Source organism: Myotis brandtii, unplaced genomic scaffold (genome assembly GCF_000412655.1).
Source record: "Myotis brandtii unplaced genomic scaffold, ASM41265v1 scaffold470, whole genome shotgun sequence".
Classification (NCBI taxonomy): domain Eukaryota; kingdom Metazoa; phylum Chordata; class Mammalia; order Chiroptera; family Vespertilionidae; genus Myotis; species Myotis brandtii.
In genome coordinates, this window is record NW_005367953.1 from 1,000,338 (window position 1) to 1,023,885 (window position 23,548).

Consider the following 23,548-nt stretch of genomic DNA (forward strand, 5'->3'; position numbering starts at 1 on the left):
TTTTTCATGATTGATTTTTCTATCTCTCTCTCCCTCTCCCTTCCTCTTTGAAATCAAGAAAAATATGTTTTAAAAAATATCCTCAGGTAAGGATTTAAAAAAACAAACAACTTTTATCAGATACTTGCTTAACAATGTGATTTATATGAATTGTGTAGGCTTTTGTCTCACTATGCATTTAAATATATTTATGAAATGCATAATGTGAACTGTAACTTGTGTTTTGGAGGTAAGGCTCATGATTGGTTGCATCTCCACGCTACTATGATGTACTTGGGGATTTGCTATGTAATAAGCTTCTTGCTGTGTTTGTGTGCAGCCGTCTGTGAAAATGGATGTCAGAATGGTGGACGTTGTATTGGACCCAACCGCTGTGCTTGTGTTTATGGATTCACTGGTCCACAGTGCGAAAGAGGTAAGTAAAGAGAAATGAGAACTTCACTTTGGAGAAGTCTATTTTATTGTGAAAATGTATAGTTTTTTGTTATCCTATCAGAAGTTCTCAAATGAAGCAATGTTATGTCTGTAACTTGAATGGTAAGCTTTAGAAATATAGCTAATAGCAGCAGAAGTGTATCAGTTTTTTTCCACGAGAGTGGCCTCACTTCAAGAGGCCAAATCTGGGCCTATGTCTATTGAATAAGTGACTGATGGCACATTCTAATAATGTGCTTTTAATTAAAATTGGGAGTCATTGTTGGGAGTTCTGCCTCTATTAAAAGGAATAATATCAGGACATTCTTGAATGCAAAACCAACAAAAATGGTATAAGTTTTCCTAACCAATAAGGAAATACAGTATATTATATTGCATAACAAAAAGCCCAGAGCTGGTGGGCTTCAGGTGGGATGTGATTAAAGCTTTCACTCTGTTCCTCGATTTCTTTTGGCCCTGTTCTCGTTTGGGTGTCAGTTTCCCCCCACCATGAAGTTCTTGATGGTTGTAAGATAATGCCAGCAGTAACTGAGGCAAGTTGCTCCCCTGTTCACATCTAGAGAGATAAAATTTCTCCTCTAACCATGGGCCAATAATAATTCCATATTCTGATTGGCTTAAGCTTTAGTTTTTGAACCAGTCCATGGCAAGGTGGATGGTATTAATGCTATGTTTGATGTAGACTTATCAGGACCTGTCCTTGGAGGAGAAAATAATGTGAGCTTCCTTAAAGTCGCAGGGAGGGGAGAGTTTGGTATTTGAACTCAGTAGAGGTTCTGTTGGACAGGAGGAAAGTGGTAGAGGAATGAATCCTGGGTAGGCATCCAGCATTGTCTACTTTATCCTTGTAAATGGTCATTCAAGCCAACATGAAACCAATTTTCCATAATTTGGATTAGCAGTTAAACTCGTGACCTACTGTAGACTTCTGAAAATCCCTGTGTTGATATGCTAAGTGAACTATTAATAATGTCCTGGTAGCAATTGGGTGCCAGTGGTATATCAAAAAAGTTAAACTTCATAGTGATAAATAACTATTTAGCACTTGAACCATAAGAGTAAAAGTAAGATTAAACTAAAAGCAATATTACATAATCATTCATAATTATAAACATCCTCAATTTATTTTTCCAGGGCTTGTCACAGCATCTAAAATTGTATAGCACTTTCTTTGTTGCAAAGCTTTAGAGTAAATGAAGCTGTGTCATTGAAATATAACAGAGAAGTAGTGGTGATGGTTTATATAAGGCATTGAATTGCAAAGAAACTTTATATTTTAACAATTAAACTCATTACTCTGACAAAATTTCATCTTGGTATTCAGGTTAAATCTTGAGAAGAAACTGAGAAGTTAGAACTGTATGGTGAAGTTAGAAAAGTAAGATGTATGCAGCCTTTTAATGTATATATATCAAGATATTTATATTACTGCTAAGGTAACAGATTTCTTGAAATCGAAGTACATTATGCAAATGACAGAGTTTACAGTTACACTTTGGATACATTTAAATGTCTTTACCAGATGCTTTTATTTGGGGAAGAAAAATTAATTATGAAATGTTAGCATAAAAAGATAAGTTGTTAAGAATGGGATAACACAAATTTCCTAGATGATATTGTTTATTTAAAGACCATAGAATGGTAAACAGTTAAATTTAAAATTTCAAACATAATTATAATTGGTGGAGATAATGTTCATTTTTCTGGAAGTCATGTAAGCTTTGCAGCTCTGTCATTTTGAAGCAGATTTCAAGTTCAATTGGCAAAAGCATTGGGTACTTTCAACTCAGAGACTTCCAGGCATTACATCATTGTTCTTCAACAGTTATTCATTCACTAGATTTGTTAGTTCTTACTAAATTTATGGGAGCGCAATAAAGACCTACATATATTTTACATGTACAGTAGCATGTTTTCAGAAGAAATTACAAAATTAATTAGTTAACAAATTGGCCTGAAGGATATTTTTTAAAACATGGGCTTCTTTCTTAAACATATTTTAAATTACTACCCTTAACATGGAAGTTCTAAAGCTCCATTTCTTCCAAAGAAGGAGTTAGTAATTTCCACTCTTAGATTGCAACCGTGAACTTTAACACCTTTAAGAGATATTTGCAGTTGTATTTTATAAATGTATAAAAGCTAAACCTGCTAAAAGTGGAGTCAGAACTTTTCTCAAGAAATACTGTTTGCATAGGTACAAAAGGAATAACTTATTTATGTTGAGTGTAGTGACTAGATTTGCGTGCCCTGTTAACCTTTAAAGTTCACATTGTGTTTTTCAATTACAGAATTTCAACATATATGTTATTTGTTCTTTTAAAAAAAGACTTTTGTAAACTTAGGGATATTTTTCCTCTCAATGTAGAACACAAAATTTTCCTTTAAATTGGCCTCTGGTGGTCAGTTGTGTGATAAACATGGCTGCTTTTCCAGCTATCTGGGCTTCTGGCAGACTCGTTTCCAGACTGGAGACTGAGACTGATGGTAACTAATGGCTGGCATGATTATGGTATTTAACTTGAATCTTGGTGCTGGGTAAGCGGAACTTCTTTAGAGTTCTCTTCTCTTGCTGATATGCACGACCTTTTATACTTAACATTAAAAAAAAAAGTTCTCATGACCACATGCTGATTTTATAAAATGCAGACACATCAGCTGTATCCAACGTACATGAAAGTTCTCAGTTCTCTTTGTTTCTCTTTCCAAACAAATGCCATTTGAAAAACAATAAGTATTGCACTTAAAATACACCCAAGAATACATAGAAATTGTATCAGCATTATATACCAAGATTTTGTGTCATCCCCCCCCCCCCAACACTTAAAAATGTACCTTATTATTTATCAGTAGAAATTTGGAGAGGGTGGTCAGACAAAAAAATGAGTTTACCTGAGAGATTTCTGAACAAAATATAATGATTACTTGATCATAAATGTGGCCTACCCAAAGTCCCTGTTTCAGTTTCTTTGACTTAAGTTGTTTTTGAAATCTTATTTTTTCATTGAGCTTTCTTTGTACTTTATATAAGGACTAGAGGCCCGATGCATGAAATTCGTGCTAGAGTAGGCCTTCACAGCCATGACGGCTGCCTAGATCCCTCCCTCACAGCCTCAGTGGCTGCCTTGATCCCATGGCTGCAGCCCCGGCTTCGTCCGGAAGGTTGTCTGGAAGGACGTCTGGTCTAATTAGCGTATTATGCTTTTATTATTATAGATTAGTTCTTAGAAATATATTCTAGACCAGTGGTCGGCAAACTCATTAGTCAACAGTACAACGATTGAAATTTCTTTTGAGAGCCAAATTTTTTAAACTTAAACTATATAGGTAGGTCCATTGTTATTAACTTAATTAGGGTACTCCTAAGCTGGCTTTTGCTAAAAACGTCCTCAATCTGATTGAGGTACATTCGCTGATTGAGGTCGACCCCTTCCAACTCTCCCATCCACACTCATCTTGTATACTTGTTTCGTCTATCTCCTTTCCGAAAACCGACTTCTGCTCATGGGCCACGAAGTTTCAATCGCACTGTACGTGCGTGTCTGCACGTGGTATTTTGTGGAAGAGCCACACTCAGGGGGCCAAAGAGCCGCATGTGGCTCGCAAGCCGCCATTTGCTGACCACTGTTCTAGACCCTTTTAAATTATATAAAAATTCTTACTACAAATTGTTTTTGTCATTTAATCATGACTTTATTTAAAAACTATGTAAATTAGTTAAAATTTCAAATGCCCTTATGCTTAGTGAAAATTCTTTTGAAGTGTTCATTTTTCAGTACATGGTGCCTTAAAAAGGATTGGAAATTTACTTTCTAATCTATTGAAATTTTTAAGAATAATTCATTTTTAAAAATCTGGGGGAAAAGTGAGCTCAAGTTGCAAATGTTTAAGTTTATAAAATCTAAACTTTCAAACCTTTATGTAAAATGAAAAATTGAAGGATTTTGCTGCAGGATTACTTTCATAAAATCATCCAGTTACAAAATCTAATGCATTAACTCAATGACGAAAGCATGGCAGAAGGAGTCACTCAGCCTCTGCTTGAATGCCTCCAGTCATAGGGCTCTCACTCACCCCATCATGAGACAGTGTTTCATTGTCAGTCTTGATTGTTTAAACTCTGCATTACCCCACACCTGCCTAAGCTGCAAATTTAACAGATGAGCAGCACCTCCTTTATTGTCTGAGTGGGAACGTAATGATGGTGATGCCTCCAAAAGGAGTTAACCTCAGTTCTAGGAGTCAACCACAATCTACCACTTGGGTTTGCATTATGGGAGCTGAAGTCTAATTATAAGCTCTTGAATTATTCTATACATTTTTGTTTGTTCAGCTACATTTCAGGAGATAAAGTAACTATGACAGCTATTAAACCTACTCAGACCTTATGCAGATTCTTCATGAACAAGAGTGGAGACAGGCAAATCAGGGTTTTCCTGAATTATGAACACAGGATCCAAGTTCATTCAGAAATAATTGGTATACTAATTAACCAACATTAATTCCATGGTCTTGCAATTTACTATAAAGTATGCCAGGTGGATTTGTTTGTGAACATTCAAGTAACATAGCAAATTAATAGTGTGACCAGGAACCAGGGGAGCATGGTGAGAGAACATGCTGGTATTATGCAGACTTCTATACACAGTAGATTTCATGCTTTTAAGAAATGTATAAGCAGTACTTTTCAGAAGACATTCCTTTCATTATAATATACTTACCTAAAGTAACACATTTTTATTACAAGATAATTAAAAATAACAGCTAAAACCAAAAAATGCAATTATTTATCATTTCTTTATTCAGAATGAATTACTTTTAACATTTTGGAGAATAGACTTTGAGTACGTTTTCCTACTGCGTATATAGTGTTTACAAAGAATAGGATTTTTTCCATTTATATTTGAATCTCCTGTAACATGAAATGTACTTATATCCTGCTTCTCCTTTTGTGTTACAAAATGCGTTATGCTAGGGATTGTAAAAGCTGCACTGAGGGCTAGGCCTCTACATTCTGTACAACCATATGATATTTGTAAGGTTAGTTTTTCAACCTTACAGATGAGGAAACTTCCCAGGTCAAAGTTATAATAGTATCGGGAGTATAAAGACAGGAGGAGGTTATCAAACAATCTGATTGAACACCTTAAACTCAATTACTGTGATAGAGCTGCCTGCCATAATTACATTTCCTGTTAGTTGACATTTAGGGTCATTTCCAGGTTTTCTTTTCATTTTGTTGGTTTGTTTGTAGTTTAGCAATCCTGTGATAAAAATGTATGCAGGTAAATCTATATCCTTGATTTTATTCTTAGCATATATATTAGAAATTTAACTGCTGAGTTGTTGAGTTTGTGAAAATTTAAAACTTTTGTTATGTTCACTTCCCTCTAAAAAGCTCCTTATTAATTATTCCTTCAGTATTGTGTTTAGAAAGTTTTTTCTTATTCACAGGTCTTATAAAAATCTATAGTTGTTTTCCTAGTGCTTTTAGGATTTGGGATTTTACTTCTTTTTGACTTTCTAATGACAAGTTAGAATATACAAGAGAGTAACAAATTTATTTATAAACATTTTAAAAATATCAATTGAATGTTTATTAAATATTAGGCAAAGTACTTGAAACTCAAGTTACAAAGACAAATAATTTGTGCTCTCTGTTAATGAGAAGCAAATAATCTCTCTCAAGAACAGAACTAGTCATGCACTTAAAATCTTAAAATCTAATAGGACACAGGAAATGCTATAATAGAAGTAGGAACAAAGTTGTGTGAAAGCTCAAAAATGCTTCCTGATTAAGACAAAATGTTTCCTGATTAAGACTTTTCAGGAAGAAAAGTCTTCCTGAAGTTAGTCTCAAGGAAAAAAACAAAACAAAACAAAAAAAACACCTCATTCTAATGGGAAAAAAAATTTTGGACTAATTCCTGTATTGATATTTTAAGCTGTATCATGATTGAGTCTTAACATTATTTAAACTCCATAATTAATTACTAGTTACCACAGTCACTGAGCTGATATTTGCTTTATAGAAATAGGATGTCACTTTTTTTTTGCACTTTGAAATTTTAATGAGGATGAAATTACAAGGAATAGCAAGAGAGAATGTTACCAACAGCAGATGTCAAACTCACATGCGCGTACACACACACACACACACACACACACAATATTCCATACTCGTGAAGCTGTTAAGAACATTTTATAACCTTGCACTCTCTAAACTAAACTTAGCCTTAAATGGGCATCAGAGAAATACCAAAAGATCTGTGAGAACTTAACTTTGGCGCTAGCTCAGATGACATCCTTATCTTGAATGCCATTAAGAACACAAGGGAAGGAAAATGGGAGAGAAAAAGCAGACAGTGGGAGCTGGAAGGAAGGGATGGGAAGAAGAAAATGAAGGATGATAGAAGAGGGAGATGTAATGCTAAGCCTAGGAGCAGAGATGCTTGTTTGTGTAAAGGGAGGGTCTAAGTTTGGGAGAAAATCAATTTATTCATTGATCTAATTTGGGAGAGGTGAGAGTTTTTATTTCTCATTCTTCAATTTAAGCAGTAAGACTGAATGTGTTTGCAGCCTGTTAGATACTGATGCTTAATTTATAAATCTCCTTTGAATTAAAGCAGTATTTTCATTTATTACTGCTCTATGTGCTTTTAATTATATATTTTCTTTTGTTTATTTTTGGTTTATCTATCTAGAGGCAGGGGAATCTATAATACCAAATAAAAATATTCAAATATTTTATATTTGTGTAACTCCATAAATATTTTCCTGTTTTCCAATTTCATCATCAGGTTGGAAGACATTAAAGGAAATGGATACTGGACAAAACTACCACACACACAAATTAAATATAATGAAATGTTATATAGGAGTTAGCCAAAAGTAGTTAATAATAAAATGTGCATGTGTGTGGGGATGGGATTTATGTAATATACACTATTTATTTCAAAAATTCCAAACACTATAAATTGCTAAATTACATTTTTTTCCAAGGATTTCAGATAAAGGGTTGTGTAGTTACCTCATAGATTTATTGGGAAGATTAAAAGCGATAATGTGTTAAGCTTTGCATGCATAATAGGCAGAATGCCTGGCACATGGTAGGCATCCACTAAGTGATTTGTTGTGTTTTAGGAATATAGGGTGTAACCAGAACCTTAGAAATGTGATTGCCTTCTCTGATCCTGTGTCTGCTATGTCAATCTTGAATTATTTTTGTGATCCTTAAATGATATAGTGTAATACTTGGCACTCAGTAAATGATAATCATTGATGCTCATCTCTTTTAACCAGACTCCTCCGTTATCGAAAAAATAGATGTGTGGTGGTTGGCTATTCCAAATGGAATATTCAAAAATGGAATTTTGAGTGGGGAATAAAAGGATTTTTTCAAGTATTTAAAAATAGAGTTCAGCCCTAGCTGATTTGGCTCAGTGAATAGAGCGTTGGCCTGCGGACTGAAGGGTCCCAGGTTCAATTCCAGTCAAGGGCACATGCCTGGATTGCGGGCTCCATCCCCAGTGGGGGGTGTGCAGGAGGCAGCTGATGAGTGATTCTCTCTCATCATTGATGTTTTTCTCTCTCTCTCTCCCTCCCTTTCCCTTTCTCTCTGAAATTAATAAAAATATAAAAATATAATTTTTAAAAAGAGTAAAAAACAACAAAAAGAGTTCAGTCCTGTTTTTATTGAGAGTGGAAGTACTCAGAATCCTATATAATAAAAGGTTAATATACTAAGTGTCCAGTCTTCCTGTTTTCCGTTCAACCAATCAGAGCATAATATGCTAATGATATGCTAAGGCTACTCAACTGCTCACTATGATGTGCATTGACCACCAGGAGGCAGACGCTCTGACTGGTAGGTTAGTTTGCTGTGGGGGTGTAGCCGATTGGAACTGAATGAGACAGGCCGGACATGCCCTGGAGCCCTCCTGGGTCCCTCCCTGGCTGGCCAACCTCCCTCGTCCCTCCCCGGCCCAGATCATGCACCGGTGGGGTCCCTCAGCCTGGCCTGTGCCCTCTCGCAATCCGGGACCCCTCGGGGGATGTCAGAGATCTGGTTTCGAACCGATCCCGCAGGCCAGATTGAGGGACCCCACTGGTGCACAAATTTGTGCACCGGGCCTCTAGTAAATACCATATTTTAAGAGATGTTCACATTCCTGGTATGAGAATTAAATGAGAAGTAAAGTGTCTAGCCAGTGTCTGGCACAGAGTAAGTGCTCAATAAATGATAAGTTATAATTTATGAAAAATAATGTCAAGATATGATATGCTCTCTGAGACAAAATTGTCTTATTGGATGAGGAGGACTGTCCCAGGATCACTGGGACTGTCTCAGGTCAGGGTGCATCAGTTATGAACAATACAAGTTTCATTGTTTAGTTTTATGGGGTTTTTGTGATAGAACAGATCAATTGAATAATATCATATATCATTATCACTATCTTACATATTATGCAGTTGAACTTTCCAATCCTACTTATTTTGTTTAGACATGTTTCTACTGTCAATATCAGTGTTGCTGTCAGTAGTCACTGTTTAACTGGTCTCTTTGGTCTCAGTCTCTCCCTGTGCACAAAGTCTTGTTCTAAGCATTTCACAGTGTAATGACTATATGTGTAGGGTTTATTTCTCCCGAGGTACTTGTAATCAGTAGACTTGCATATTGCTAAATCTGATAGAAGTAGATCATGGGGGTCTTTGAACAGTCCAGAGATCAGTTCCTCTGTGAAGCTTTCCTTGACAGCACCCCCCCCCCAACTTACCTTATTTCTCAGACAAAAAATTTAGGCATGCTTTCCTTTTATCATACCTCCCATATGTTCCACTCCATCATTGTGTTGTGACTGTTTATTTACTTGGCTATGAGCCAGTGAAGAGCAGAGATTTTTTAAAGAAATCTTTATTGTTCAAAGTATTACATATGTCCCCTTTTATTCCCCATAGACCTCTTCTAGCCTGCCCCTGCCCCTCACCCCAGGCCTTCACCACTCTATTGTCTGTTTCCATAGGTTAGACTTATGTATATGCATACAAGTTCTTTGGTTGATCTCCTTCCACCCTCCCACCCTCCCCCACCTTCTCTCTGAGGTCTGATAGTCTGTTTCATGCTTCTGTGTCTCTGGATCTGTTTGTTCATTAGATTCCACATATGAGTGAGGTCATTATATTTGTCTTGCTCTGACTGACTTATTTCACTAAGCATAATACTCTTTAGGTCCCTCCATGCTGTTGCAAATGGTAAGAGTTTTTCTTTTTTATAGCTGCGTGTTCCCTCTACTTCACACAATGCAATATATTGAAAAATACCATACCATACAGAATATGGTTCAAAGTAGAAGAAATAGGGTGAAAAAAGTGCCTGAAAATAACTGAAAAACAATAAAATATATGTAACAATGATTTTCAAAATATTGGGCATCAGGTTACAAAAGATAGTGACTCCTGAGAGAAGGGCTCTGTTAGATTCCATTAGCTTGCTGCTCAGTAGTTTGTCCAGGCTGTGCTAAAGGCATAGAGAACCCAAGCATAGCCTGTCAGACTCCTTATATTGAGGAGATGGAGTTGAGATGCTGAGGAGACCGAGATGGCTAGAGTTCTTAGGGCAGAATATGGGAGAAGAGAAAGCTGAATAAAGAGCACTGTAGAGTTATGCAGAGGGTCTGTTTTAAATTTTCAGCAGCACACTGATCAGCACATGAATGTGAAGAATCTACCTGAGACTGAAGAAGGAATCCCCCAAAAGAACTAGAAGGAACAATGTTCAGAGAACACACAGCTCAAAATTACTGCTTTTTACTCAAATCAGAACAGAACCACATAATCTGTGGGGCAATGGTTAGAGTACTAAGATAGGTCCTGCCTCAGTAATGGGAATAATAGTCATAGATTAAATGCTACTCTGGCCCTGGCAAATAAATTCTGAAAGCAAAATCCAGAAGGTTCATTTATTTATGAACAAAGTTCAACAATAGTTATAAGAATACAAAAAAAGCTATGCACTATATAATGTAAAACTCACAATATATTATATCTAATAAGATATTATTGATAAAAATTTCCTACATGGGGGTTTATTTTTATTGTATAATAATGTGCAGCATCAATTAGAAGGTGTAAGAACCAAATTTTACAGTGGGAGAGTATGATCATAACAAGAAGATTTACCAATCAATCAAAATACCCAGAACCTATACCAGTGATGGCGAACCTTTTGAGCTCGGCGTGTCAGCATTTTGAAAAACCCTAACTTAACTCTGATGCCGTGTCACATATAGAAATGTTTTGATATTTGCAACCATAGTAAAACAAAGACTTACATTTTTGTTATTTATTTTATATATTTAAATGCCATTTAACAAAGAAAAATCAACCAAAAAAATGAGTTCGCGTGTCATAGGTTCGCCATCACTGACCTATACAGATGTTAGAATTATCAGACTAGAAAGCTAAAACAGTTCTTTTAAGTATATTCTACTTGTCTATAAAGCTAGAGAAAGATTCAAAATGTTAAACAGATATGGAATCCAAATAGAAATTTTAAAGGTGAAAACTACAAAATCAGATGTGAAAATATTCTTAATGGGTTTAATAACAGGTTAGACATTGTAGATGAAGAGATTAGTGAACCAGAAAATATAACAATAGAAATTATTCAAAATGAAATGCAAAGAATAAAAGGCTTAAAAATATAGGAGAGTATCACTGAACTTTGTGGCAACTTTTAGAGTTATCAAAAGAGTGATGGCAGAAAAATATATTTGAAGAAATGGTCACAAAATGTTCAAATTTGATGAATGCTGTAAATGGACAGAACCAAGAAGATTAATAAACCCCCTTAGCCCTAAAAAAAGAAACAACCCAAAATATCTGTCAACAGGTGAATGGATCAGCAAATTGTGGTATATTTATACAATGGAATACTTCTTATTCAAAACTAGAGGCCCAGTGCACGAATTTGTGCATGGGTGGGGTCCCTCTGGGTGGCCTGCAGGGATTAGGCCGAAACCCACAGTCCAAGGCCGCCTGCAGCTCCCACCTGCCACTCCTGCTCATCCTGGCCCCACTGTGCCTGCCATGGGCTTGCACCCAATCAGTCCTGATCGGGAAAGGCCCATATTGCCACAGCAGCACTTGCCAGGCATGAGCCCTGTGTCAGGCGCCCCTCCCAAGGGGAGTGGCCTGTGGGATCGGGCTGAAACTGGCTCTCCAACATCCCCCAAGGGATCCCAGATTGTGAGAGGCCACAGCCAGGCTGAAGGACCCCACCGGTGCACGATGGGGCCAGGGAGGGACCACGGGAGGGCTCCAGGGCGTGTCTGGCCCATCTGGCTCAGTCCCAATCGGCGGACCCCAACAGCAAGCTAACCTACCGGTCGGAGCATCTGCCCCCTGGTGGTCAGTGCATGTCATAGTGACTGGTCGACCACTTAACGTATCATTAGCATATTACGCTTTGATTGGTGGTTCAGTTGTTCTGCCGTTCAGTCTATTTGCATATTACCCTTTTATTATATAGAACTAGAGGCCCGGTGCACAAAAATTTGTGCACTCGGGGGGGAGGGGGGGGGTCCCTCAGCCCGGCCTGTGCCCTCTCCCAGTCTGGGACCCCTCGGCAGATAACGACCTGCTGGCTTAGGCCTGCTCCTGGGTGGCAGAGGGCAGTGGGGGTCCCCACTGGGGTGCCTGGCCAGCCTGGATGAGGGGATGATGGCTGTTTGCATCTGGTCACACCCCCTTCAGGGTGGGGGTCCCCACTGGGGTGCCTGGCCAGCCTGGATGAGGGGATGATGGCTGTTTGCATCTGGTCACACCCCCTTCAGGGTGGGGGTCCCCACTGGGGTGCCTGGCCAGCCTGGATGAGGGGATGATGGCTGTTTGCATCTGGTCACACCCCCTTCAGGGTGGGGGTCCCCACTGGGGTGCCTGGCCAGCCTGGATGAGGGGATGATGGCTGTTTGCATCTGGTCACACCCCCTTCAGGGTGGGGGTCCCCACTGGGGTGCCTGGCCAGCCTGGATGAGGGGATGATGGCTGTTTGCATCTGGTCACACCCCCTTCAGGGTGGGGGTCCCCACTGGGGTGCCTGGCCAGCCTGGATGAGGGGATGATGGCTGTTTGCATCTGGTCACACCCCCTTCAGGGTGGGGGTCCCCACTGGGGTGCCTGGCCAGCCTGGATGAGGGGATGATGGCTGTTTGCAGCTGGTCACACCCCCTTCAGGGTGGGGGTCCCCACTGGGGTGCCTGGCCAGCCTGGATGAGGGGATGATGGCTGTTTGCAGCTGGTCACACCCCCTTCAGGGTGGGGGTCCCCACTGGGGTGCCTGGCCAGCCTGGATGAGGGGATGATGGCTGTTTGCAGCTGGTCACACCCCCTTCAGGGTGGGGGTCCCCACTGGGGTGCCTGGCCAGCCTGGATGAGGGGATGATGGCTGTTTGCAGCTGGTCACACCCCCTTCAGGGTGGGGGTCCCCACTGGGGTGCCTGGCCAGCCTGGATGAGGGGATGATGGCTGTTTGCAGCTGGTCACACCCCCTTCAGGGTGGGGGTCCCCACTGGGGTGCCTGGCCAGCCTGGATGAGGGGATGATGGCTGTTTGCAGCTGGTCACACACCCTTCAGGGTGGGGGTCCCCACTGGGGTGCCTGGCCAGTCTGGGTGAGGGGCTGAGGGCTGCTTTCAGGTTGGCGGTTGTTGACTGAAGCTCCCAACCGCTCCTTTTTTTTCTCTTTTTTTTATTTTATTCTGGGCCAGCTTTAGCTCTGGCTCTAGCTCTGAGGCTTCGTATCTGGTTTGTTTGCCGTTCTATAATCGAAACAATGTATAACTTCAGCTCTGAGATCCCGGCAGGCTGAAAGCTGGTTTCTGGTGTTTTGTTTAGCTTCTTATTTGCAACATAGTACGTAGTTGCTTAGAGTTGCAACTCAGAGGCCGGCAAGCAGGACGTTGGAGTCTGCAGTCATTGGAGCAAGCAAGCCTCATGTTCGCTTCCAGCTGCCTGGCTGCCGGCCGCCATCTTGGCTGACAGTGAATTTGCATAAGGATATGCTGATTAGCCAATGGGAAAGGTAGCGGTCGTACGCCAATTACCATGTTTCTCTTTTATTAGTGTAGATAAGTAAAAGAACTGTTGATACATGCAATATTGATGAACCTTGAAATATTTATCCTGAGTGAAAGAAGGCACACAAAAAGGTATATGTGGTATGATTTCATATCAATATAGTTATAGATAATTCAAACTAATCTATAGTTACAACTAGCAGATCATTGGTTGCCTAGGAATGGAGAGGTGTAGATGGGCAGGATACAGAAATTACAGAGGAACAAGAGAAAACTTTGGGGTGATGGATATATGTTCATTACGTAGGTTTTATTAATGATTTATGGGCGTATACCATATGTAAAAGCATTGTACACTTTATGTGTAGTTTATTGTATCAGTTATACCTCAGTAAAGTTGTCTTAAAGAATGGGAAAATGAAAGTAATTATTTATCCTTTTTTTTCATATAAATTGGTTTAGGTTTTGAGACTAATACCTCTGGCCATATATGTTTTTTTATCTGCTTGTAGAAAAACAACTCAAGTTAAAATCTGTTTTTTGCACCTTCTAATTGATGCTGCATATTAATACACAATAAAAATAAACCCCATGTATAACTCCTTGAAAGAAGTAATTTTTGTGGATGAAGTGGATGACAAATCTTAAGGGGAATTGAAACTGTGTCTCTGAAAAAGTATATTAATGCCATAAAAATATAATCCAATCAGTTTCCTAGGGAAATGCAATAATCCTTTATGCTTTCTTGATCCTCTGCAAGAGTTAAACTTGTACTCAGTCACAGTTAAAGAAACACATTGAGGGACACATCCTGAATTATTGTGTCCACTCTTTTTGGGAATATTAATGTGGGACCTTGAAAAAGCAATATCACTAATTATTGTGTGCATAATGAGTGTGGATTTCTCAAGGAGTGGATAGCCAAGGAGCCAGGACGTATCACTAGATAAATAGTCGGGGTACATTTTTATTAGTTTCAGTCATATCAAACATATTCTCTCAAGAAGTTAAAAACTAAATTTATGCTGAACATATAGGGAAGAGATATTTTCTGTCTGCCTATTTTCTCTTTATTGGGAGCTTTTGACCTTATAAAAAATTTTAAATATTATTTTAGACTCATTTTAAACATATAAATTTTCTTCTGATTTTTTTTACTGGTTTTGTTTAAGATTGTAAAAGCTGGTCAATATATGTACTTAGGTCACCATTTCTTGATAGATAACATTATACAATTTCTATTCTCTCCCCACCCTGAGGGGAGTAAGTACTACATGCTTTATTATTGCTTCCCCTTCCTGCCCCCCAACACATCTGTTGGTTGATTGGATTTGTCATCAAGTTATTTTTCTAGGAAGTATTCAATGAGTGCTTCCTCATTATAGAGAATATTGGCCTGTTGCCTTATACTTGAACTCCAACTTGGATGGGAAAAAGTCTGAGGATTTATACCTTTCCTCTGAAATTTTTATAGTTATCATCCATTTGTTTTCTGTCATTGACTGTATGAAAAATCTGAATCTAACCCCAGTTTTTCCAACTTTCTACGTTCACTTGCTGTCTTTTTTCAGATGCTTGAACAATTTTACTCATAATTATTTGTTCTACAGAAGTTTTAGTGAAAATGGTGTGGTCATTTAATCTGAAATGACAGTTTCTTCTTTAATATTCAGGGAATTTCTTTTATGTCTTTGAATGGTTTTTATGCTTCATTAGTTAGGTTCTCTAATTCAAGTATATTGACTTTTTTTTGTTAGACTTGTGATCATAATGTTGTTTGCTCTTTAATTGCTTTGACCTGAGTCAGTAATTGTTTTTTTTAGCTTCATCTGCTCTGTTTTGCCTTTTCCAATTAATGTAATGGTTTTATAATTCTGTGAGGTGTTTTTATTTTGTCTTCAGTTTGTTTCTTTAGCTTAGAAGTCTCCTTTCTATTTGCTTCGTTTGTTTATCAACTAGGCTTTGTCGAAATATTATACTAAGTGAAATAAGCCAAACTGAGAAAGATAAATATCACATGATCTCACTTATTTGTAGAAACGAATGAACAAAAAGAATTGACCAACAAAATAAGACCCTAAGTAGGGAGGCAGGGAACAGACTGACATGCCTCATGTGGGGTTGGGGGAACAAGAAGAGATAAACCAAAGAACTAATATACTTATATGCATAGCCCATGGACATGGCAGTAGGGTGGTGAAGACCTAGGGGGTGGGTAGGGGCAGAAAGGAGGGGAGAAAAGGGGGAGAAAATGGGAGATATCTGTAATACTACCAACAATAAATTTTTTTTAAAAGAGCTTTTTTTTTTCTGAATTCATTTTCTTATGTAGGTCTTTACAGTTACCTCTGTAATACAGATAACTCATGTAATTATCTTATTTCCTTGATGATGCTTTTTTCCTATAATGCAACAGTCTTGTTTTCTTAATTTGCTTTGTACCTTAAGAAAAAAAATCAATTACAATATGTTACACAGTTTCTGACCCATTTCTTTTGTCTTCTGCTTGCTTAAAATGGGCAGCTCTGTCCAGAACTTCTATTCACATTAATTTGATGTAAGTGAATTTTACACTTTTTTTCTTTCAAATTTGCTTGAGTTGTCTTCCTGTCTGTTTAGTTGCTATTTGAGAACCAGGGTGCTTCATGTTCTGAGCCCAGACGAGGAGCGGAAGACCTCAGGTGGGATTTGGACAGCTTTAATTAAAAGATGTGAGCTCCGCACTTTCTCAGGTTGTTCTTTGCATGACGTGTGCGAGGACCACTTCATCTGGTCATGGAAACATTATCTGTTTTCAAAAAGGATGATCCAAAATGGAAAATGGAGGACCCTCCTGTTTCAGCTATAGTCCCTGGTGCACCTTTGCTTTTGGAAAATCATGCTTGCATTGGCTTCTCCCAGGTGTCCCATACTCATTGTGATGGTAAGGGGCTTCAGCCAACTTCCCGCTGGAGGAGCCTTTTTCTTACATCCTTTGTGTCTCCTCTGGTTGGATGATGGGATAATTGACCCTGGGTGGTGAGGAGCATCCTGCCTTCACTGTCTGGTTTCCTCCCATCTAGTAGAGATCACAATGTCTGGATCTCTTTGTGTTCCTGCTTTCTGATGTGGTAGGGAAGGACTTTACTCCTCCAGATGTTTTCTGATTTCTCCATAAGCTGAACTCACCCCCAGTTCTCCAGGGAGAGTTAGTGAGATTTCTCGGGATTTTGATGAGTTATTCTCATTCCCTGAGTCATGTGGGCGAAGAGGGGTTATGCCTCTCTTCTGTTTTATTCCTAGGTTGCCATTTTCAAGTACTATGCAGGAATTTGTGGCCATTTTCTTCTTTAGGTGCTATAGGTAGATGGTTTGTAGCTTTTGCCCTCTGTTTTTGTTATATTAGCTTCAGGAAAGGGAGATTCTCTGATATAGTTTCAGTCTCCAGAGATTTTCAGGAAGTTGATATTATCTGGAATATATCTAAAGTCACACAGAAAGCCAGGTATAAGGGTTTCTGATAGAAGATGATATAATTTATGACATTGTGGTTATCATTTTCAAATAATATTGTGGTGGTTTATTAAGTGCACATCATTGAACCAAGCAACACTAGTTCTGCGGGTGCTTCATCTTTTGTGGATTAAAAATGTTGTTTCCCATGACCATACTTAATATCACGGTTTAATGTATGCGACGTTCTTCCACATGAGCAAAGCTGAATGTTTGTAAACATCTTCATCTGAATTAGAAATAGCATTCAAGGCACATTTCAAATCTTGACCATGATTGTTTTCATCTTTTAAAATAATTAAGTTTGAATGTCATAAAGAGATTTTAGTTAGAATTTAACAAATTAACTGTGTTTTTAAGCAAGACAATTTATAAGTAATTTCTTTGAAAAATGAAGACATTGAGCTAGATCATTGTTTACCCATCTTTCTTGATAAGAATCACCTGCCTTTTTGTGAGAAACATTGCCTCCTATGCCTGTCCCGGGAGAATCAGATTCAGTGCTCTGAATTCAGTGACTTCTAAACATAGTTGTACATTATCATCTCCAGGGAGCTTTAAAATATTGACATCCAGACTTCTTACTAGGCGAATTATATAAGAATCTCTGAAGCAGTGGGATCCACACTCCAGGATCAGCATTTTTAAAAAGTCCCTAAAGTAATTCTACTGCAGAGTGAAGTTTGTGAAACACTGGTCTAGCATGCAGTCCTTAAAAAAATATCCTGGCATATTTTTATGATTAGGTAAATCTGAAAAATCATTTATTAAATTATCTCTAAAATTTTATCCAGTAATTCAATTTTTACATTTAGAGCCCCAAATTAAGCCACTCTGGATGAAATTTACTACTGGATTATTCTGAACAGATTTATAATGTCCTAAAATTCTGTTATCAGAATAGGATTTGCCTCCTTATGATGTGGCAAAATTGGATTTGAAAAGAGTCAACTTTATCTTGAGGTTTTACTCCATATCACATATTTTTAAATCCCAGTGACCTCAGTAAGAAATACGTACTCCCTGCAGGGGGCACAACTGAGCCAGCAATGTTTATAATGGCTTCAAATCTTGGCTTGGTTACTACGTGGTAAACTAAGTAATAATCCAAATATACTTTAACAATCATACATAGAAAACTGAAAGCTTTGTCTGGTTTTTTCTAAAAAGGAAAATCCCACTTGTTTGAAGCAGCCTTCTGACGTCATACCTTGCTAGAGTTAAACCCTATAGTTTATTCAGTAACATTATTGTAGTGTAAATTATAGTGAGATGAACAAAGGGATATGACATCATGTACTTTTCATATCACTTATACTTTATTTATAATACTTACTCTTCTAAAAATAATTGCTGGAATTCATAAATATTCATTTCTCACTACACAATTATGCATTTCCTGTTGCTTATGACTATGTAAAACTAAATAAGTATAGTTGATTTCTCTACTTTTGAGTGAGAGCCAAGAGACTTGATCACTTTCTTGTCTTTGTTGCAGGAATGATTTGTGAAGGAGGTGGTATCTGAAAAGCTGCTTGATAAACAGACAGTTTGGAGGGCTTTGCGGGGGCTGGGGAATACCACTCAGCATTTTTCGGGCACATGGTACTTCAGGAAAAAACCTAGAGCCGGAAACAGATAAGATCAAAGAGCAGCTGAGCAGATAATGGCAAAGTTGATGAGGGGGGCAGGATGGTACTTTGGGGAATCTGGTGAAAAGTATTATATTCATGAATTAATCTCAAAACTCTGTGGTGAGATGGTTAAGGGGCTTTTTGCTTCTCTCTTAAGTATGATCACGATTATATTTGGGATTTTGCAAAAGCCATGGCCTGCAGACCTTCAGTGGGGCTATACAGGAACCACTTTGATGTGATCATCATCAGATTGGTGTGCATTTGTGAGGTGACCTTCATAGAGCCCAAAGGAGGTAAATGTGCTCTGTACTCTGCATTAATGTATTTAACACACTACACTGACTGACCCTGCTCTGGGCTTCTCATGTTGCCTCTTCGCTTCCCTCTGACTTCAGATAGTAGTAGTACTCAGGACGAAGGCATCAGGCTTTCCTACTGCTTTTCCTCCTTAACAGGACTCTCTTCAGTCGTATCTTCTTCCTTCAGATGCCAGACTCGTGGCTAATTTAGTGCCGTATGAGTGCCAGAAAGAGAGAGAGAGAGAGTGGCCCACGGATAGGAATGGGGGTTCTGAATTGTGAATTGCTTTAAGTATACTCTGACATGTATAAAGAACTTGCTTGATACAAATGCCTAATAAATGTTTTCTATTATTTAACTACTAGAAGTATGAAACAAACTCATTCAGCCATTCAGTTAAAAGTTATTGGAGATGTTACTTATTTTAAATATCACATTACAAAGGATCTTGAAATATAGCTCTAACCCTGCCACTAGCCCAAAGACATGACCATGAACTAGAAAACATGTCTCTTTCTCTGGTCACTTTACTTACAGAAATTTGGCATAATAAATGTAGAATTCTAGATGACTATATTATGAATTATCTTGTACACTATGGCTCTGGATGGTTCAGGCTATCTTAATGCTTATTAGAATGACACTAAAGCAAAACCTTAACTACAGTATTTACTTAACTAGTTCTTGTATATGCCCTGACTGGGATTGAACCCACAACCCTGGCATATCAGTACGATTCTCTAACCAATGGAGCTACTTAACTAGTAAGCATAGTACTTGTTGACACAGTGCATTCTAAGAATTTTGGAATGGACTATTGGATTCTCTACTTTATTCCTCATTCATTTGAGATTAGATTTATGGTGATTACCAAGCCAGATTTGGAAATTCAGTTCACAGTTCATACTGGTTCAAGGAAATTTTGTCCACAGATCTCAGAAGATCTGGGATTTCTTGGTGTGCTCATCAACAACACATGCACATGTTTCATATATTAATTTTTCTTAAGTCTCGTGTTTGGTGTTCTAGGTGTTGACATCAAACTGCCCTAGAAACTGTGCCCATCAGGCTGATAATCAGCACAACTCAAAGCAAGGATCCTCCCCACCTTACACTCTTTCATTGAAGACATTTTGGAAAGGGTATCCTACAAGGTCTTAAAATGATTTTTTAACTTGTTCTTTTTCGTTCTTTCATGGGATATATTTTTATTTATTTAATCTTTCTTTAATTTCTTTCAACAGTGCTTTATAGTTTTCAGAGTGTAAATTTTACACTTCTTTTGTTAAATTTATTTCTAAGTATTTTTATGCTATTATAAATGGAAATGTTTTCTTAATTTATTTAAAATTTTTCCTTGTTAGTGTCTAGAAATACAGTTGATTTTTGTGTATTGATCTTATATCCTACCTTGCAGAACTTTTAAATTAATTCCAATATTTTTTAGTAGACAATTTAGGATATCTATATATATATAAAAGCCCAGTGACTGTTATGGCAGAATGACCAGACTGACCAGAATGACCGGTTGACAAGTCACTATGATGCGCACTGACCACGGGGGCAGGCACTCAATGCAGGAGGAGGGAGAGGGGGTGCAGCAAGGCCTGGAGGTGCACGCTATGGCCCAGGGATCCCAGGAACTGCAAGCCCAGAGCTTGCTTTCCAATGAAAATAAATAAATTGGGAAAAAAAGCGCCGGGTGCCGTCACCCTGGGAAGAGCAGCTCCAGGAGGGAAAGGCCTCCTCAGGCCCTGCCTGGCCTGGCTGGCATGTCGCGGGCTCACGGCGACTCACTGGTGACGTGCAGGAAGCACACACAGCCCCTCCGACTCCAAAGCCAGTTGCGCCAACAGCTGCTCCCCATCCCGCTCCATGGCGGACACAGCGCTGCCAGGCCACTACACGTCAGCTCCAGTTTCCAGCTTCCTGCTCACCCCTTTGTATGCTACATGCACTCGGAGATTGGCTTCGGCCTCCCCACCCAATAGTGCCACAGCACAGCCAGAGAGTGGCAGGACACAGCCACCAGGGCTGGCTGGGCATTGATTTGGCTGCGTGACTGACGTCCATGTGCAGTTATACTGCGTGTTTACATTTGTAGGAAAGCAGGGCAGCCTGCTCCTGCCGCCTGCGTCACCACCTAGGCTAAGAAAGGCCCACTGATCTCTATGTTTCTCCTCCCATCTGAATTCAAAACCTTTTGGGGATGAATGATCCCAGCGATGGCCCCAACCCAGGCTCGGTGTCACTGTCAAGACATTCCCAGTCATTACGGCCTGTTCCTCAGCCCACAGTGCCCTGCTCCACCCACTGCCACTCCTTACCTGTCACTCCCTGAGGACCACCTTATGTTAACCTATTTGAAATGTGAGCAAGATCTCAAAGGCCCCCCTGTCCTTTTTTTTTTTTTCAATAGCTTCCTTGCCCTAGCTTTCTTCCTCTAAAAACCTTGCATTTTAAAAATATATATTTGATTGATTTCAGAGAGGGAAATAGAGATAGAACCATCAATGATGATAGAGAATCATTGATAGGCTGCCTCCTGCACGTTTCAAACTGAAAGTATTGAAACTTCCTGTGGCCCCTCCCCCTGGCTGGCAAACCTCCTGCGGTCCCTCACCCATCCCTCCCCCAGCCGGCAGGCCCTGTCCCTCCTCCCGGCCCACAGGGCCCAGTGGCAGCACAGCAGCAAGGGAAGGAGGAGTGGGGGAGGTGGGAAACCATGAGGTGGCGGGGTGCCGAGGGCTGCATCGACGTCTGGCATCCTTCCTTCTGTGCCTGGCCTGGCGACTGTCATCTCCTCTCCTGACCCCACTGGGGCCTTTGGGCCCCAATCCGCCTGGCCCTGATGGGCCTGGCCCTGATCGGGCCTGATTGCCTGCCAGGCCTAGGGACCCCACCTGTGTATGAATTTTGCGCACCGGGCCTCACACACACACGTACATATATGTCATGTAATCTACAAATAGAGATAGTTTTACTTTTTTTTTTTAACCATATGCAAGCCTTTTATTTCCTTTTCTTGCTTAATTGCCCTGAGTAGGAACTTCACTACAATGATGAGCAGAAATGGCAAGAACAGACATCCTCATCTTATTTCTGATCTTAAGGGGAAAGCAGCTAGTCTTTCACCATCCTATATATTATCTACACTAATAAAAGAGAAACATGGTAATTAGCGTACAACCGCTACCCTTTTCCCTTCTTTTGCCTGACATATCAAAGGATAGCTGACATATATTTTGATCTTTTCATTTGTAAAATGAGTTCAATAATATCTAACCTAGAAGACTTGGGATTGGATAACAAGAGATAATATTTTCAAAATTGCCCAGCAGAGTGCCTATGACTCACTGAGTACATAATAGGTATTCAGTGAATCATAGGTATTATTTCATTATTATTTACATCACTAGAGGCCTGGTGCATGAAATTTGTGCACGGGTAGGATCACTTGGCCTGGCTGGCAATCAGGACCCATCTGTGGGGCAACCAGCGGGGCGATCGGAGGGCCCCCACTGGCACCTGCGTTGGCTAACCTGGCACTGCCCACTGCTGGACCCACCCCCGCCATCACTGGTCAGGGGCTGGGGGCAGCTCCTGCTCAATGCAGGTGCCCCCTGGTGGTCAGTGCACTCCCACAGGGGGAGGGATGCTCTGCCAGAAGCTGGGCTTGTGGCTGGTGAGTGCAGCGGCGGTGGCAGGAGCCTCTCCCGCCTCTGAAGCAGTGCTAAGGATATCTGACTGACGGCTTAGGCCCGCAGGGAGCAGGCCTAAGCCAGCAGTCAGACATCCCCTGAGGGCTCCCAGACTGGAAGAGGGTGCAGGCCTTCGCCACCCTATTGTCTGTGTCATAGGTAATGCATACATGCATATAAGATCTTTGTTTAATCTCATCACACCCCCTTCCCTCTGAGAATCGTCAGTCTGTTCCATTTCCATACCTCTGATTTTATTTTATTCACCACTTTATTCTGTTCATTAGATTTTTTATTCATTTGATTTTTAGATTCAATTGTTGATAGATATGTATTTGTTGCTGTTTTGTTGTTCATATTTTTTTTCTTCTTCTTCCTCTTCTTAAAGAATACCCTTCAGCATTTCATATAATACTGGTTTTGTGGTGATGAACTCCTTTAGCTTTTTCTTGTCTGTGAAGTTCTTTATCTGACCTTCAATTTCTAAATGACAGCTTTGCTGGGTAGAGTAATCTTGTTTGTAGGTTCTTGCTATTCATCACTTTGAATATTTCTTTCCACTCCCTTCTGGCCTGCATAGTTTCTGTTGAGAAATCAGCTGACAGTCATATGTGCACTCTCTTGTAGTTAACTAAGTTCTTTTCTCTTGCTGCTTTTAAGAATCTCTCTTTGCCTTTAGCCCTTGGCATTTTAATTATGATGTGTCTTGGTGTGGTCCTCTTTGGGTTCCTCCTGTTTGGGGTTCTCTGTGCTTCCTGGACTTGTAAGTCTATTTCTTTCATCAGGTGGGGGAAGTTTTCTGTCATTATTTCTTCAAATAGGTTTTCAATATCTTGCTCTCTCTCTTCTTCTGGCACCCCATAATCTGGATGTTGGTATGCTTGAAGTTGTTCCAGAGGTTCCTTACA

The 23,548-nt window shown here is 39.6% G+C and overlaps 1 protein-coding gene across 1 annotated transcript in view; it reads left to right on the forward strand.

Annotated features, from left to right (window-relative positions):
* The window catches only part of FBN2 (fibrillin 2), a 253,892-nt gene that overhangs the window by 21,738 nt on the left and 208,606 nt on the right, over nt 1-23,548 (forward strand). The window contains exon 6 of the mRNA XM_014547293.1: nt 320-415. Within this exon, the coding sequence (XP_014402779.1) occupies nt 320-415 (96 nt within the window). The remainder of the gene's footprint in view (nt 1-319; nt 416-23,548) is intronic.